This window comes from Rhineura floridana, chromosome 7, assembly GCF_030035675.1.
Source record: "Rhineura floridana isolate rRhiFlo1 chromosome 7, rRhiFlo1.hap2, whole genome shotgun sequence".
NCBI lineage: Eukaryota > Metazoa > Chordata > Lepidosauria > Squamata > Rhineuridae > Rhineura > Rhineura floridana.
In genome coordinates, this window is record NC_084486.1 from 87851497 (window position 1) to 87869106 (window position 17610).

Consider the following 17610-nt stretch of genomic DNA (forward strand, 5'->3'; position numbering starts at 1 on the left):
GAGTGTATAATAAGCTTTATTAAATATAACCAAGCATATTCAGTCTGTAGTGTTATGCTTTGTCACAGCAAGCTGTGGTCAAGTCTGAGTAACCATAACAAGGAAAAGTGCTTGAAGGAAGAAGGTACGTTTGAAGGATCTCTGCCATGGCTGCCATCCTGAAGCAGAGAACTAATCTTGTGTCAAAACAATTTCCCTATGATTATTAAATAGCAGGGCTGAAGTGCGTCTCCCATATTGACTCCCTCAGTTTCAGACTATACCTGTTGGCATTGTTAAGTTCAGTTGCTACCGGTGGAGCTGGTGCAGGTAGCCTGCAGTTCCCATACCACTTTTCTTCTTCCTGTAGTGGGAAGCAGTGTAGTGGGTGGTTTGCTCAGCTGCATCTATCTGCTTATCATTATTGATGCAACCGTCACCACCAGCACAAGGTGTAGTGCAGTCTTCAATCCTGTAGGAGAACAAAGGCACTCATTAAGAAATGGAGTATGTTTTCTCCTCTGGAGAAGTGGGCAATCGGTACAGAGAATAGGGAGATGAGAGTTACCATGCTGCCTTTCTACAAATAGAGAAGGGGGAAGAATTCACAGTCAGGGCTACTCCTGCACTCAGATTTATTTTGCTGGCTTGGGAAAAGCATACTTGCTCTCCCATTCCTTCAGAGCAGTAGTGAGGAATATGTGGCCCCCTCAGATGTTATTGGACTCCAATTCCCATCAGCCCCAGCCAGTCTGAGTAATGGTCAGATTACAACAACATTTGGAGAGCCATGGGTTCCCAACCCCTGCTTTAGAGCAAGTATGGGGAACGTTTGGCCCTCTAGATGCTGCTGAATTACAACTCCCATTAAACCCAGCAAGTATGACCAATGGCCAGGGATTATGGGAGTTATACTTCAACAATATCAGGAGGGCCCAAAGTTCCCCACACCTGCTTTAGAGAGTGCTGCTGATCTAGCTGTCTTATTATAGTCTGTGTTTCGAGAAAATAGTTACATTCAAAGGCAGAATAAGTGATATATGTATAAATCATGCAAGTTAAGTACATTTACGTATCTACTTACTCTACACATAACATGCACACATATTATATATTGCTCCTGTTAATTACAGGTGGAGGGCAAAAGCTAGGGGAAACTTTTTCCCTTGTCTGGTTTCTGAGATTATACATTACCCGTGCACTTTTGGCTCTATCTTTGCAGCTATAGAGGCTAGAACTCGCATAAGTTGTCAGCTGAGGTTGGTAAAAGGTCAGACTCTGTACCTGACAGCAAATTCTGTGCACACACTATGGTTGAATACAGTGCACAACACCTTTGCTCCAGTTTTGCAACCATTGTAATTTATAATCCGTGAACACAGTTTTAAGCAAAGCATGCTCTAAGCTGGGGCTGTATAAAGAAACCAGTCCCAGCACACATGGCAATAATTACTTGGTATCTGCATAATATAAACAGTGTATTAGGTGCAGATAACACTAGTTGTACTGGCTGACTGAGATACAGCACCTGGTCAAAGATTCAAACAAGAAGTCTACACAGTACACCAATGGAGGTAGGGAGGAAGTGGCTGGTTTTAGCCAGAGTTACTGCTTACTCCGGGGGTGGGGAACCTTTGGCCCTCCAAATTTTACTGAGCTACAACAACTGTTATCCCTAGCCATTAGTCATGCTAGCTGGGGCTGATGGAAACTGGAGTCCAACATTTGGAGGGCCATCCCTAGTCAATCCCAATATATTCAAAAAAAAAATTGGCATTATGAGCTGGGAGCTAGTGAGCTAAAAGCGCAGGGTATGACCAGCTGTTGGGCAAATAGGGTGGGGCATGATTGTGAGTGGGCAAGTGCAGGAGTTGTAGAATGATGGCTCACTAGGTACTTGGAGAGTGGTGTGGCATTGTTAACATGCAGACCATACCGTAAACGACTAAAGTGCTGGAGCTCTGGGAGTCTTGTGCCACCATTCATTTCAGAATGAGGCCTCAGGCGTGATCGCAGCCTCAGTTTTCTCTGCCGTTTATGGAGCTGTTGCAAGGCCTGAGCAATGCTCTGCTTTCCTGCACACTCCCAGACCAGCTGGGCCCGCTCCTCTGCTTGTTCATCCCCACTGCTGTGGAAGAGACGGCACAACTGCAGTAGCCCCACTCCCTGAAAGATATTGGCAGATGCTCTCTTGCGAGTGCAGGTTTCAGGGGCTTCATGCTGTGGCAAATCACAAGCAATAGAAGCTGGTGTACCCATGATGCTAGGGTCTCTCCACTCTGTCGCTGAAGGTGGTTCTGTGGAATAAAGGAAATGGGGTGAAACAGCAGAATGGTTAACTGATCATGCCAGCTGTATTTCCCAGCCACCCTCCCATCTTTACCTGTGCTGGTCCAGCTTGAAGCAGACGTGCAAGGCACAGTCTTTCCATAACCATACTTCAAGGCATCCATCCTTTTTTTCAGCCCAGTGGCAGAACTAAGCCACCTTCGCCAGAACAAGACTGATTCTGTTCCCACTTGAGGAATTGGAATTCCCATAGTGCAGCTCACCTGTGACCCTCAGGCATGTGTAGCCAGTCAGAGGCCGAGCACCTCTATTTGCCTAAACAAGCTGTTGAGATCAACCCTGATGTGCTGATGCCGCTGGAATTTGTGTAAAATGGAGCATGCCACGCCTGGCAGCAGAGTATTCAATCAGGCCAGTGATTGCTGAGCACAGGTGTGCTCAACCAGCTGAAGGGAGGAGCCACAGGAAAGCTGCTCAGACTGAGAGCTGGTTTTGCACGCATGCAAATTCGTCAGAAGCTGGGCTGAGTGCCAGGGGTGGGGCCATATGGGGCAACAACTCACATACTTGCACTCAAGCAATGGGCCTGGCGTTAATTTTCTCACATCAGTATTCCATGCCTTTTGATGTTGGGAGAGCCTAGCAACAGTAGGTACACCTCAAGAAGAGCCTGGTGACCCATTTGCCCAAAGATGGAGCACCAGTTAAACCAGAAAAGAAGGGACGATGCAAGCTAATCCAGGAGACTCTCCCCGCAAAGCCTTGCCGGAGTCTCGTTTGTCAGCACGCGGAATGATCCCAACGACCCACCATGTTCAACCCGTGGGTGGAGGTGAGGACAGCTTCGGTTCCTGGGAGCTGCGTCCTTATACGGCTCCAAAAATGGCATTATACATACGCAGCTCTCATATCTGTCCCTGAGCCAGGGTTCTGTGCAGGAACTAGTACTGGGACTGGATGGAGGGAGAGCTGGTGTTGGAACGCCAGGAAGCCGTAGAGCTGAATCTCCGCGCTCAGCAAGAGGATAAATAGGTGACAATGGGTCGGAGTCTCGACCTAACCAATCTTACAGGATTGTTGCGAAGACAGCTCCCATCTATGCTACCCTCAGCTCCTCTGCATTATTATTAACCCTAAATAATACGTCAATCCACGCGGGGCACTGAGTGATCTAAGGCAAGTTACTAGGGCAAGTTACATTCTGCTCTTCTTCTCCGAGGAAAATAACAAGAAGGAGCCCAACTAAAAAGAATCTCCTTTAATAAAGGAGAGTTCCGAAGTGACTCGGATTGCCATGAGGGACAGGCAAGTTTGTTCCTACCTACCCTAGTAAGGAACCACATCCCTTCCCTTGGAATTTTAAATTCACAGATCGAGGCCAATGCCTAGACCCGAGTGGATCCAGGCTCCTCGGGCAGGTAATCACAGACCTGGCGGCTGCTGTCCTTCTGGGGGCCGCGGGTCTCCCGAAGGTTCCTGGAGGCCCGACAGAGCGTGTACTTCGACTACTCTCGTCTGCTCTCTTCCGAAACCGACTTCCGTCATTCGCAGGCTCACACGGAGAAAATTCCTTTGTCCATTGAGGAGAACAGACACCATGCATCTCAGCCAATCAGTTTCATCTGCCTCTTAACTCCAGGATTCTAACTCTGAAGATAACCAGATAGCCAATCGGGTGATGAGGGGGTGGAGCTCTTTTGCCCCTGATGGTAACGCGTGGCAGGCAACGGTCTTGACGTCAGTGGGAAGGGCGTTAGCTCGCAAGGAGAGAGATGGGCGTTGCTTCTGATAGTTGTTTTTTTCCCTGTGACTGACAGAGGCGGCGAGGTGCGACTTACCTTCCCTCAGTCTGAGCCAACCTCTGGCTGAAAAAATTCGCCTGCAGCCAAATCTGATTGTGCGGTGTCACGAGCATGGACGATTACTTTATCTTAGCTTCTTCCCATCCCTTTATTTTTGCTTGCTTTCTTCCTTCTGGTTTGGTGGCTCTTGTCGAATGTTTTCTTTGCAAATAAAGGGTTAAGGCGGAGGGTCTGGTACTGAGAGTACAGGGAATAGAGGGAACTGAGGTGCGAGGCACAATCGGCCTCTCCTCTGACAGCAGCCTGAAAAACGCGGTTTGCTGCTTGAAAGGATCGATCGCTTGACACCTGATGTCTGGCTTTTCAGACAGCTTCGGCAACTTGGCCGCCCCTGTCTGTGTATGCAATACGGCACTGTCTGATAACGCTGCAGGGGAGAAGGGATTTGGAGACGGCTTATTCCGCTCCAGTGAGCCACGCGGAGTAGTCGCAGCCAGACACGTGCGAAGAGCCAACCTGGAAGGAAGGGCACGGGCTCCCAAGCAAGCTTTTGCGTGCCGGGAAGCCAGAACCCGCAATAAAAAATTATTGCCGCCATGCTTTCTGGAAAATACGTAGAAAGATGCCATCAGACTTGACTTGTTCTTTGATTCACCACTTCCACCACCAAAGATGTGCAGTGAGACCTAATTTGGAAAACTCATAGGGAAAACAGCAAACAAGATGCAACGAATTCCCTTTATTTTTACCCCCATTCCCATTAGTGTAGCGGCAAATTCAGAAGTGCAGGGTCCCTTCCTGATAATCACACCATGCCCCTTCACAGCCACAGCCCCTCACTCACTTGCTTGTCCTCATCTCCTAACTCCTTCCTGCATGCACCTTCTCTAACAATAGCAGAGGTCCCTAGGAGCCAATCAGCATGAAAAGGAAGTGTGTTAGCTACTGAGAAGAGTCTTCTCAGTGGCTGACTCCCCTCCTTTCACTCTGATCTGCTCAAATCAACAGAAAAGGATAAGGAAGCATGTTAGAAGATTCTTCTGAGTGGCTAACACTCATCAGCTCCAGCCAGCTTTCATGCTGATTGGTTCATAGGATGCTGGAGACATAGGACATAGGCTAGGACTCTGCTCTCAAAAAAGTAAGGGGTTTAAGACACACACACCGAGCCCGGATGACTATGCCCCTACCCATACCACTTTCCAGGGACAGCCACATCCACTCCATACACAGAGGGAAATTGCATACACTGTCGTATGTGACAATTGCACAAGTGTTTATTTTCCTGTATTTCTAAGTTGATACTCTTCAGCACACGCAGGAGCTTCCACATGTGTAATTGTGGCGAAGTACATCTTTAAATTATTTTTCACAAATAAGTGGGTACATGTTTTTGGAAGCATTTTTCTGGAATATACCATGTGCAAAGTGGCTCCATTAAATTTAGCATCATGCAGCATATACAGAATTCATTGCCTGCAGCAAGCCAAGAGACCCACTAAGTTCCAAATTAGTGTGATTTCAGGAATGGGTCCTTTTTATGTGACTAGACAGTAACATTTTGGAACAAGAGGACAAGCTGGTTTGAACCTGTTTGGAAAAGGATTTGAAAAAAGTATTTATGATATTTCTGCTACCTCTTAATTATGTCCTCTGGGCAGTTCACAAAAAACAAGAAAACAAAATAAATGAAGTAACAATAATACCCACACAAAATCTACTTAAAACCAACACAGGGCAGCATAAAATTATTTTTAAAACAGTATTGACCCAGCAAAAAGAAAAATTTGTTCCAAGTACTAAAGCACACTGCAAAGTTTGATCAGTGCCCCAAGTTGTCCCCTTTCTTTACATAAAGGAGCGGCAGAACTCAGTGCCTGTAGGACCGCCATGATGAGCCAACCTTGCTGCTGGGACAGCTCTCAGTTGGCCCTAGTATGGGAGTTCATAGTGTGTGGCTAAGGAAACTGTGATGCTATAGAAGCCAGCTTTCATGGATATTTTGAGAGCTCTGAGCTGGGACTGCAGGGGCGTGGAGGAGAGCTGGAGTGAGTAGTTAGCAGAAGGATGGAGTAAGAGAACCACCCAGAGAAGAGGAGGGGCAAGGGGGGAACAGGGAGGGGCACAGCCGGGAAGCCGAGAGGCCCCAGCGCAGGAAAGACCGTTAAGCTGCAGATGTTTGGCAGCTGCAGGCAGAGGAAGTGCCTGAGAGGGGGGTGAGTTTCACTTATCTACACAAGGCAGCACTGAACAGGACAGAAGCTACTGGAGACCCCAGTGTTGCAGCATGCCTCTTCCACCACCCCCTTCTTCACCTCCACCACCTTGCCCACAGCCTAGAGAGTCTCTGAGCCTGAATAGGCCCTTTCTGCGAAGTCTGTTGGGAGGCCTGCGCATAGCACAGCTATTGTCCGGGGCTGCCTGCTGGGTGACTTTAGCAGCGCGCAAGTATGAAGGAGCAAGCTACTTTGCAGTCTTCGCAGCGGTTCTGGTGTGGTTGCTCACCTTGGCGCTCTTTGGGCTCAGCTTATTGGGCCGCTGGTCTCTGGTGCCAGTGCTGGGGACACGTTGGCTCATGACAAACCTAATGCACGATCTGCTGCTTGGGGTCATTCTCTCTGCTGCTGCGGCGGGCATCATGAGCCACAAGGCACAGAACCTCAGCTACTGCAACCTGCCAGGCTATAGCAGGCCCTGCAGTTACAGTGCCTACCTGACTGCTGCCATTTTTGCAGGCATCACTGCCTTCCTCTACCTAATTTCTGGACTCTACTGCCTGGTACGGCACTTCCGGGGGCACCAAGATATCATTTGAGAGATGCAAGAAGACAGACAGATGGGCAGGAATAGAGAGAGACCCTTCTTCAACCAGCTGGACAAGCCTCGCACATACTGCCCCCCACAGACTGCTCCTTGCTCCAGACTCATTGTTGCCTTCCTGATGGACAGACAAAACATCAATAGACTTTCTTGGGAGAGGAGGAATCATGCTTTTACCTCCCATAGTAATGATGGCTGTTCTGTTCCCTTCATCAACAGATGGATACAGCTTTCATTACCCAGAAGCTAGAAACGGTACATCTTTCACATTAAATCTGGCAGCCGATTATGGGACTTCCCTGTCTCTCTTCTTCCTTCACTTGGCAGGTGGGTCTCTGTGGGTCTGGAAACGTTTGGCCTGGCTTATGATTCCAGAATATGGGGTTGCCATAGGGTGCCTTGCAAGCCCATGGCCTTACAAGTGTTATCCATAACAGGAGCAGAAATTAGTTTGCACGCCCCTGCCTGTCTATGCAACACAGTCCTTGCCCATATGTTTTTATGACATATGCTAAGATCTCATCCTTTCACATTTAATTAATATTTAGTAATACTAAATATCTACTCTTTGGGGTGCTCCATTGGTTTATTATTAATATTATCCTGTTTCAGAACTTATAAATTAGAGATCATCCCCAAAAGTTTCCATGGCACTTTTTCTCCCCTGTGCCATTCTGTTTTTAATCAGATATTTATAAATGATGGTTCCTTGTGACTTTATATTTTGGATATGACCTTGATGTGAACATTACAGCATTTATAGCAAAGTATTACTCTAATAACCAGTTCTTAATTTCTAAAAATAGAGGTGCTGAGGCTCATGGCTGCTGGAAATTTGCATTCTCTAATCTGGAAATCTTTTAGTCCTAGATGTGGGGCATTGGCTATGCCAGTTAAAATAAGAAGGATATTCACTTTGCTTATGCTCAGATGAACTTTCTTTCTTATTACAGTTTAGTATGTCACAGAGCAAAATAGTGACACCAAAAATGGAATCCAGAGCTCAGCTCATGAATCCGTTTCTGAGCCCTGGCAATCCGTAGGTCAAATTAAGCGTTCTGTGTTCAGCAATGTTGCTCTTGTTACTTTCTGTATTAATTAATGACTCATGTCCAAGATACATAATTGGGCCATTTGCTCATTAGAGCAAGCCATCCCACAAGTCAATTGATCATGGATAGTAGGAACATTGGAGCCCTCTACAAGTTTTGTGGTGATGGAACAAAGGAGGACAGAGAGAAGGGCCCGCTCACAGAAATGGGGAGGAAGTGCTAGTCATCAGCTGAGGCCAGAAATGGAATCTAGGTAGGTCATAGATGTGGATCTATCCAGGTTGGCTCTTTATGGAGTTAGGCCTATACCCTTATATTTGCTATCTTTAGGAGGCAGGTAGTTGGATATTAGGAGTTCTGTGGCCCTAATGTGCAAAGACCTCTTAAAGATACCCAAGATAAGGCTCCCACCACAGAAGACTGGATGAGAGACAGAGCTACCAGGTTCCAGACAATAGTTAGCACCTTTTATGGCAAGGCCTGTATCCTTCTGCTCCCATCGTATGCCAGAGAAACCTGTGCAATTTATTCTGCATGAAGCATTGAGGTTGGGAGAAAGCATGGAGTTTTATGGCTCCAGAGCAGCATGGAAAGAGAACCTCAGGGCAAAAATTTGCAAACTGGCACTGCAGTTGAATGGTCAACAGTGGAGGAAATGTAATTATTCCAAAAGCTGGCATTGGGCCGGAAAAAGGCAGGAAAATATTCCTGTAGCAACTATGAAGAGAAACAGTTACATCATGTGGAAGGCTTCTGACAAGGTCAGGGTCCAGAGCACCTGAATTCCCAATGCTTAGCAGGAAAACAGGATCCAGTGATGTCTGGTACTACTACACCTGCATATCTTGTGACTTGATCTGACAGTATAAGAATGTGACAGTGCTAACTGTTTCAGCCATGGAGGTAGAATCAACCACCAGTTACTACCACATAAACTGAAGACTTCATTATGCTCCTGGATTGTCAACATTGGATTTTACTTCTGCCTGTCTCTACAGGGGAAAGTGCCTCTGAAATACAGAAGTGCCTTGGGTGAGAGACCCCATCATACTCTTCTAGACTTCTGTTGTTTGCCGAAATGTGCTAAACTCCCTGAGCAGCTGCCATGACTATCTTTGGCTAAGATGCTTTCAACTGATGTGCCTTTTTACATAAATATATACCAATAATTTTCAAATGGTGGGAATAGGTTCATTTTTGTTGGAGTCTCCCTTTTCCATTAGCAATGACCCTATTCCAGCAGCACCAGATAGGGAAACGCACTTCACCTCTACTCAAGACATCATGTTTCAGAGTGGGCTACAGGAGTTTCCAAAAGACTTGCCTTCAACTTCTGGATGTTCCTGACTTTCCTCCTCCTCTTCTACACTTAATAAAAGCATTGCTCCCTGCTTTCATCTTCATTATTGTGCTCTTCCAAGGCTATTTACGCACTCTTACCTTGGGGCATGGAGAAATTGCATTCTGCCAATTGGGTTTTTTTTTTTTGGTGGGGGGAGTTGCTCTTCTTTCTGGGTCAGCCAAAGTAGATCCAGTGGCCAAGATATGTGGCTGTTGCAAAGTCCTGTGCCTAGGGGATTCCATGACACCATGTTAACTCTAAGGTAAGATCCCTTGGATCTAGGCAAGGAGGACATGCCTCTCAAAAAATGGATTAGGGTACAATGAAAAGCAGCCTCAGTTTTGGGGAGGCATGGGGGGTACCATATTGAACAAAGCCCTGCCACTGACTCCTAGAAAAAAAACTAGCTCCAAATGGACTACAGGAACAAATGTTCTGCCCAAGCCCAAATGTCCAGGTGTACCCTTAGACCTGGGCAGGTTGATATTTGCATGGATAGACCAAATATGGGAGAGAATGGAACCTAATCCTTTGTGCAAGATGAAACCCTGTCAGTGCAGTGACATGGTCATCCTAAGGCATTTTGGTCAAGGGTGAAAATAGAAAGCAGCATGACAGACACTGTGTTGGAAGAAGGGCACCACTCAGACAACAAGGATCATGCCAGTCTATTTGTATGCCCCTTGTAAGTGGTTAGGAAATTGTTCTCTTTGGAGTCCTAAGCCTTGTACATGATGAATCCTAAGAGCCACTTGATTCTACTGACTCTAACTTCAGGCCTCCACATGCTTCTCCTTTGCCCCTCTGACATTGGAGGTGGAAAGGAGAAGTGCAAGGGAAGCTTGCAAAGTATAGGGTTGGCAATGCCCCTTGCACTGTGGTTCCAAAGTTGGGAAGTTTATGCAAGTGATTTTGACAAGTGGGTGGGATAACCCACCTGTCAATCATGTGACATCATAATTATGTCACATGATTGACTTGTGGGTTGCATTACCTACCGGTCAAAGTTGGTCTGCAGAGCCAAAAAGTTCCCCACCCCTAAGTCATAGGAAGCTTCTGAAGGCTGCTAAGTTATCACTCCCAGTTCTGTCTTCTTGTGCGTAGGAGAGCCAGCAGAGGGTTTGGGGAAGCATGGGAAGTAGTGGGTAGGAAGATAGGAACTGTCATTCTGATGGCTCCTCCAGAGTCCAGATAATCTGTTAATTAAACATTCACCCTGATTTGCTTGCACAAAGATTAAATGGAGGTTATACAACACCTGTGCTTTATAGAGCATTCATTCCAAGTTGTTTGCAAGGTGGTTATATGGCACTGAGCATTCATCCTCATTTCTTTCCATGGAGATTATATGTCTTCCCATCAATTCATTGTTATCCAACACTTTTTAGTGCATTTTCCTAGCCACAAGAAGTCTCTCTGTGTGTGTAGGTGTGTGAGTGTGTGTGTGTGTTTTAAGTGGATTTCTTGTGCCAGGCCACTTTAACAGTTCAAACCTAAATTTCTGCTACATGATTTTCTGCAAAATAACAGTAGTGGGGAGGCAACCTGAGTGAGACCAATGGTTTATCAAACTCAGCATTCAATCTGCCAAAATGGCCAATAGATCTCAAAGTGACATTAACAAACAAAGCGTATCTATCACCTATTATGTGGCCTACTGGGGACGCATCCTTCCTTAAGCATCAGAATAGAAAAGCTCACCATGATCCTTTCCCTTTTCCCATTCTCCATTTGTCTCTGGATTCAAAGGCTATAGGGTTTTCTCCCTGGCCAGACCCTTCTGATCCTTATCCTGATTCACTCAACCTTTACATCTGCAAGAGCAAACCTCAGATGCTCTGCACCTCTGCCCCTGTCTGCATGTCCCAGGCATCACAAGATAGCAAAACAGAAATTTGATTTGGAGATTACGTTAAAATGGTCCATGTTGCTCCCATGGGAGTTCTCTGCCAAGTCTTTCACCATATGCAAGTGGCTCTGACTGCCACCAGTTATCACACAAGCCATTTAAATCCTCCTTCCTATATATTACTCTTTATTCTGCACATGTTGTGCAGAATCTGGTGTGCAGGTGGCACACTGTTTCTGACATAAGGGAATGTACTTTTGACTATCATGACTGGACACTTATTACAGATCTACTTATGCATCAAATCCTCCCCTTTTCAAAGCTGTTACACTCAAAAAACCTCACTCGGGTGAGTTCAATATATTATTCCCAACTCAGATGTGACCATGACAAGGTAAACATACCTGGGAGGACCAGGAGAGATCTATTTCATTGTCCCCAACCTGCCGATTTTTAAAAGCACACAGCCAGAAAAAACAATCTGGAGAGGTGGCACAGTATATTTCACAACCTTCATGCTACTCATTTACTTAGAAATATTGATTTTCTTCCTAACTCTGTTACTCAATTTTAAGTAAGCAAAAACCTATTACTACATTGGTTCTGTGATGTTATCGTCATCTATCAAGATGACGTCTGAGACCTTTTGAATCCGAAACTGCCACATAATGTTTCAGTCACAGGTATGGTACTGCAGACACTGGCTGCTAGCCACTTATGAACACAGAAGGTTATTATATGCATCTAAAGTCTGAATGGGGAACCTGTGGCTTTCCAGATGCTGTTGGATCCAGTTCCCATCAGTTGCAGCCACAGTATGGCCAATGGTCAGGGCTGATAGGATTGGTAGTCCAACCACGTATGAAGGACCAAGGTTCTCCATCCATTATCTAAAGAGTTCAAACTACAAGGATGTGTTTTCTCCTTAACACTTAGAAATTCAGGGTGTTTCATCCTCTGGAAAGGAATTGTTTAAAAAGGAGGAAAGGAATTTGGAACATTAGAAAACAGAATTACTTTCAGGACTAACAGAATGAAGACAGCTGGCAACCTTAATAAGGAAGAACAGCTTACCGAAGCCAAATTGGGGCTCTGTTTGGTTCCCTATCCCACTTGCTATATTGGGATATGAGAGTGAACAAGCAGAGAATGGAACAGCAACTCTGGTTTGAATTATCTATCCATTTCACAGCCATCTATCATGTCTCACGTAATGAGCTCTCTACAGGCAGTTCTGAATCACACCAGCCTATGTTGCAGCAGCAGAAGTTCAGGACTCATAATCTCAAAACAAATATGAGATGGCTATGAGAACAATAGGGTCTGAATCCTGGTCTTCCAGGAGCCCACAGGCCCTGGATAACACCACTGGATAACACCACCTTCCAACCACTTTAAAGAAGGTGGGATTCTGACATTTGACCCAAGAATCAGGAAAAAAAGGGGTAGTCTAAGAGTTAAACGGGCAAGGAAGGAGCAGTTTTTAAACACAGGACACTCTAACTTCCTCAGCTAGCTGATGCTCAAGGGACCATGACATCCCTTTTTGGGGTAGATAAATGGATATACGAAGAGATCGGCAGAAGGCAGAAAAAGTGTTGATTTTGGTTGTGTACACACCATACATTTAAATCACCTCATGTTCCCTAAAGAATCCTGGAAACTGTAGTTACCTCTCACAGAGCTACAGTTCCCAGTACCCTTAACAAACTTCAGTTTGTAGAGTAGAGAAGAGTTTACAAGCATTTTGGCTTTAAGAAGCCCTTTTCATGCATTAGGGAACAGGATTGAGTCCAAGTCACTCCCTTAATAAAATTTTGCAAACATTAGAAGAAGAGCCTGTAGTCCAGGTAACAGTCCTATTCAAGAAAACATGCAGTGTAATCATAGAGTCCCACTATGTTGGCAACTGCTAATGCTGGAGTTACATTGGCTTAAGTAGTCACAATCCTATACTCCTAGTAGGGTTCCCAGGTCAGAAGCATCTCAAACCCTGAGATTTCAGGGGTGGCCTCTAGTGATGTCATAGAGTGGGCCCTAGTGATGTCTCTCCCAGGCACTTTCCAACCCCTCTCCCAATCACCACCCCAGGCACTTTCCAATGCCCCCTCTCACCCCCCAGGCACTTTCCAGCCCTCCCCCTCACCACCTTCTTTTGTTGGCACCCTGCATTGGGTGCTTACAGGCCTCCCTCTCGCTTGACTGTGGGGGAGGCCAGGGTTCACTCGCCACCATTGCGTCTCATCCGCAGCCACTGCCTCATCACTCCTGACTCTCTCCAGGTCCAGTACCAGAGGTTGGAGCTCCCGTTCCAGGATACCTGCAAGCATAATGACCAGATGTTGGCGGGGATTACAGATCGGGAGCTTCACCCTCCCAGGGAACGTCTGGCAGACAGCACGGCCTACCTATATTCAGTTGCTTCGTGTCAGCATGTGAAACCTTCCATCACCCAAGATGGTGGCAGGGGTGTCAACAAGCACCCACCACCATTTTCAGTGATGGAAGGCATGCACACTAACATGCTGATGTAAAAGGTGACGCAACTGGATGTAGGTAAGCCAGAGTGACCGGATGTAGCATTGCCAGGTCTCTGGGCTGCAGGGTGAGTCACGTGGAAAACCAGAGATTGGGGGGTATGGGGTGACTTGGCTAGAGACCTGGAGAGGACCCCCAAAAAACAGTCTCCAGGGAAAAACCAGAGACCTGGCAACACCACAGTAGCAAAGCAGGAAACAAAATAGAAACAAAACACAACACAGCAACTCATCAACCTCTCCGGATATGAACCGGCCCGTACACTACGCTCTGCTACGAAGGCCCTCCTCCAGGTTCCGACTCATAGAGAGGCCCGGAGGGTGGTGACAAGATCTAGGGCCTTCTCAGTGGTGGCCCCCGAACTGTGGAACAGTCTCCCCGAGGAGGTGCGTCTGGCGCCGACATTGTTATCCTTTCGGCGCCAGGTTAAAACCTTCCTCTTTTCCAAAGCATTTTAATTTAAGTTAACCTGATTTTTATATTTGTTGTACTGATTTTAGATTGTTCTCATTGTATATGTTCTTATTGTATTATATTGTGTATTTTATTGTATTCTTTGTGTTCACCGCCCAGAGAGCTATTGCTAGTCGGGCGGTATAAAAGTCTAATAAATAAATAAATAATAAATCAACAAAAACATAAGAAGAGCCTGCTGGATCATAACAGTGGCCCATTTAGTCAAGCATCCTGTTCTCACAATAGCCAACCAGATGCCCATGGGAAGTCTGTAACCTTCATAGCATTGCACAGTGATGGCCCCACATTACTTATGCATGGAAGACACCAATCAACACTTGACAATGGCAGAACTATCTCATGGCATTGCCCCTAATCATTGTACACTCCCTACTACATATACAACTCTCCAGTCATCAGGGAGATAGCACTACCTCCCTTCCATCTCAGTCAAGGCTGGATTACTGTAATGTGATCTATGTGGGGTAGGGTTGCCTGGCAACCAAGAGGTCTTCTGGATCTTTAAAAGTTGTGCAGGGGGAAGGGAGAATTCCACCTTGTGGTTTTTCTCATTACATTGTTGCAAGAACACCTGCACTTGGCTGACTTTCTCTTCTTCTAAAGATACAGGATCAGTCTCAGGCCCTGAACCTGGCAACCCTAATGTGGGGCTGCCCCTGAGGTTGGTCTGGAAGCTGCAGCTGGTGCAAAATGCGGTGGTGTGACTGCTCACTGGAACACAGTATCGCCAACATGTCACTGCACTGCTGAAAGAATTGCACTGGCTGCCCATTAGCTACCGGGCCACGTTCAAGTTTCTGGTTTTGGTGTACAAAACCCTATTCAGCTTGAGACCAGGTTACCTGAAATATAATCTTACCAGAGCTTGGAAAAGTTACTTTTTTGAACTATAACTCCCATCAGCCCCAGCCAGCATGGCCACTGGATTGGGCTGATGGGAGTTGTAGTTCAAAAAAGTAACTTTTCCAAGCTCTTTGCAGGTGAGGGCCTCCTGCAGATACCATCTTATCAGTAGGTCTGTTAGGAAGCAGACCTTTAGTGTTGTGGCAACTACTCTTTGGAATTCCCTCCCCTTAAATAGGCATAATCTCTCTTATCTTTTTGGCACCTACTGAAGACCTTCCTCTTTCAACAAGACTTTTAAGTAGAGATCCCAGTCTGCATCTGTGTTAGAATTGCTCTTCAAAGTGTTTCCAAAGCTTTAAAAAAGACCCCGCTTTTAAATATGTTTTGTTTTAATACATTTTTTTTAAAAAAAATTAAATTTAAAATCTGTTTTTAAGATGTTTTGGAATGTTTTTAGTGTTTTTGTTTGCTGCCCTGGGCTCCTCCTGGAAGGGTGGGATATAAATTTAAGAAACAAACAAACAAACAAATCAAGATGGCACAGTGGAGAGAATGACAACAACAGACAAAGAGCCGAAGCTTCAGACTTTCACTCAGACACGAGTCTGAATCAAATCCTATTAACAACCAATCTCTTGCTAGGCAAACAGACAGGCCCAGACAGAGAAAGATTGACATTCCTATCCCAACAGTCAGCCAGCTCCCTGGCCCATTCAGTAGGAAGCATACATTGAGAACCCAAAGGCTCTCCTAGAGAAGGATCTAAGTTGCACCGAGAGCACATTGCTCCCACACAGATAATCATCAGAATGCTCTGGATAACATAGCTGGAGGAAGAGAAGCCTGGACTTAGGAGTTTGATATAGAACCAAAGCCTGCCCCCTCCAAAATGGTACAGGGTTCACATACGTACATTCCAAGGTTCAAGTCCTGGATCTGGTCTCTCAATGGGCATTAAGACCCCACTTTCCTATCCTATGTATGGAGTTGCTCACTTTTAACCTTTATGGTGTGGACTTTTGGTACTGATTACATGACCCTGGTTGTATAGACCCTTATGTTGACCTGTGTCAGTGCTTACATTTTCTTGACTTAGTCCTTATATTTCCCCTAACTTTGATCCTTCAAGGGGAAAAACGGTCATGTATTACATTGGGCCAGAGTTAATGGTGGGCAAGCTGGGCAATTGCTTGGGGTACTGAGCTGAGCTGAGCTGAGGGGAGCACTTTGCTGAGCTCAGTGACTGTGTTTTTTGAATATGCTGTCTGCAGTGAGCTAGGGTGACAAAAAGCAAGTGCTGGTAACTTTCCACCCCCAAAGCTCTATAGGTTGTTTGGGTACTAACTACAAAAATGATCTTCCTTCAGTTAGCTTTAAAGTTTGTTTCTTGCTCAGTTTCCACTTTGATGTCATTTGGGCTAGGTAAAAATCAGTGGAACACAGCTGTACTTTAAAGCAATGTTACTGAGTACTTAGCACTTCAAATACTATAAGCACTATAAGCACTATAATAATAATAATAATAATAATAAGTCTCCCATCTGGCTGGTTATCCAGCCACTCTGGGTGACGTACAAAATAAAACGTACAAATACATTAAACATTAAAAATCTGAAGCAATAATAGTAAAACCTAGCCCACCCCAAAAGCCTGCCTAAAGAGTCAGGTCTTCAAGGCTCGGCGGAAACTCATCATAGAAGGGGCATGGTGGAGATCATTTGGGAAGGAGTTCCACAGGGTGGGGGCCACAATTGAAAAAGCCCTCTCCCTAGTCTTCACCAGTCTGGCTGTTTTAACTGGTGGGATGGAGAGAAGGTCTTTTGAGGCTGATCTTGTTAACAATAAAATAAAGCCATCAAAGGCAAGAGGTCAGCGGGATACCTTCTTTACCCTCACCCTGTCACATTGTTCACCAGATTTCCTGGTATTTTGTTTAAAGTTTTCATAAAAAGAAGAAATGGTGCATTAGAGTGTAAAATGACACAGAATCTCAACATGTAATTATGGCATAATGGGACCTCACCCTAGCCATGATGAAGTAAATATTTTACATAGTTGCGTATGAAACAGAATAGATGCTAATTTGAGGCTTAAGTTGACTGCACAATGTATACTTGGGAAGTTGGGAAAGGCCTGCTTCCTGGCTAGGCCTGCAGCTCAACTGTAAGGTAGTCTAAACCAATCATGGTAAGTTAAAATATTTCTTTATGTCTGGGCAGCAATAGAGATAAGATTGGTTAGGCAGGCTTATGATTGGCCCAGGCTAAGTAGCCCCAGTTACAGAGTTTGTTGTAAGGAGAGAAGGAACTGGGAAAGCTTTAAGGAGGGATTCTGTGGCAGAGTGGGTGATCTGTTTTTGTCACAGAAAGAACTCCAGGCCCACCAGAGAAAGAGTTAAAGGAGTGAGTGAGTGAGTGATTGCCTCCAAAGATTTCCAGGCAAGGTGCCACCAAAGAGTAATTTTCTGTGGCAGTTACCACAGAAAAAGGAGTAGGAGTGGTGTGAGTCCAGGCCTTGAGGGAGGAATACTGAGTAGTGGAGAAGGCCAACAGCAGGCCAGAACTAGACCTGTGAGACTGAGCCTCAGGAAGCAGAAAGAAGCTCTGCCAGAGGGGT

General features: G+C 45.7%; 2 protein-coding genes across 3 annotated transcripts; one reads left to right on the forward strand and one right to left on the reverse strand.

The window, feature by feature from the left end:
• Nucleotides 1–3908, reverse strand: AVPI1 (arginine vasopressin induced 1). Of its 2 annotated transcripts, none has more exons than XM_061636287.1 (3): nucleotides 3699–3908; nucleotides 1916–2276; nucleotides 1–451 (listed from the first exon to the last, which is right to left on the reverse strand). In XM_061636287.1, the coding sequence occupies exons 1-3, from the start codon at nucleotides 3865–3867 to the stop codon at nucleotides 289–291; spliced, it is 693 nt and encodes a 230-aa protein (XP_061492271.1). In that variant the 5' UTR covers nucleotides 3868–3908; the 3' UTR covers nucleotides 1–288. The 2 variants fall into 2 exon arrangements, with proteins under 2 accessions (XP_061492271.1, XP_061492272.1); XM_061636288.1 differs by lacking the exon at nucleotides 3699–3908 and adding an exon at nucleotides 2363–2525.
• On the forward strand, nucleotides 2738–9334 carry MARVELD1 (MARVEL domain containing 1). Its single transcript, XM_061636291.1, has one exon. The coding sequence runs from the start codon at nucleotides 6358–6360 to the stop codon at nucleotides 6883–6885; it is 528 nt and encodes a 175-aa protein (XP_061492275.1). The 5' UTR covers nucleotides 2738–6357; the 3' UTR covers nucleotides 6886–9334.
• The last annotated feature ends 8276 nt before the right edge of the window (nucleotides 9335–17610 follow it).

Excerpts from the sequence above, each read along its gene's own strand:
- AVPI1 (XM_061636287.1), bottom strand. The coding sequence starts at position 3,867 with ATGGTGTCTGTTCTCCTCAATGGACAAAGGAATTTTCTCCGTGTGAGC. Across the intron at positions 2,277-3,698 it reads AGAAGGACAGCAGCCGCCAG|AACCACCTTCAGCGACAGAG; the intron begins GTCTGTGATTAC and ends TTTATTCCACAG. Across the intron at positions 452-1,915 it reads CAGCACTTTAGTCGTTTACG|GATTGAAGACTGCACTACAC; the intron begins GTATGGTCTGCA and ends GTTCTCCTACAG.
- MARVELD1 (XM_061636291.1), top strand. The coding sequence starts at position 6,358 with ATGCCTCTTCCACCACCCCCTTCTTCACCTCCACCACCTTGCCCACAG.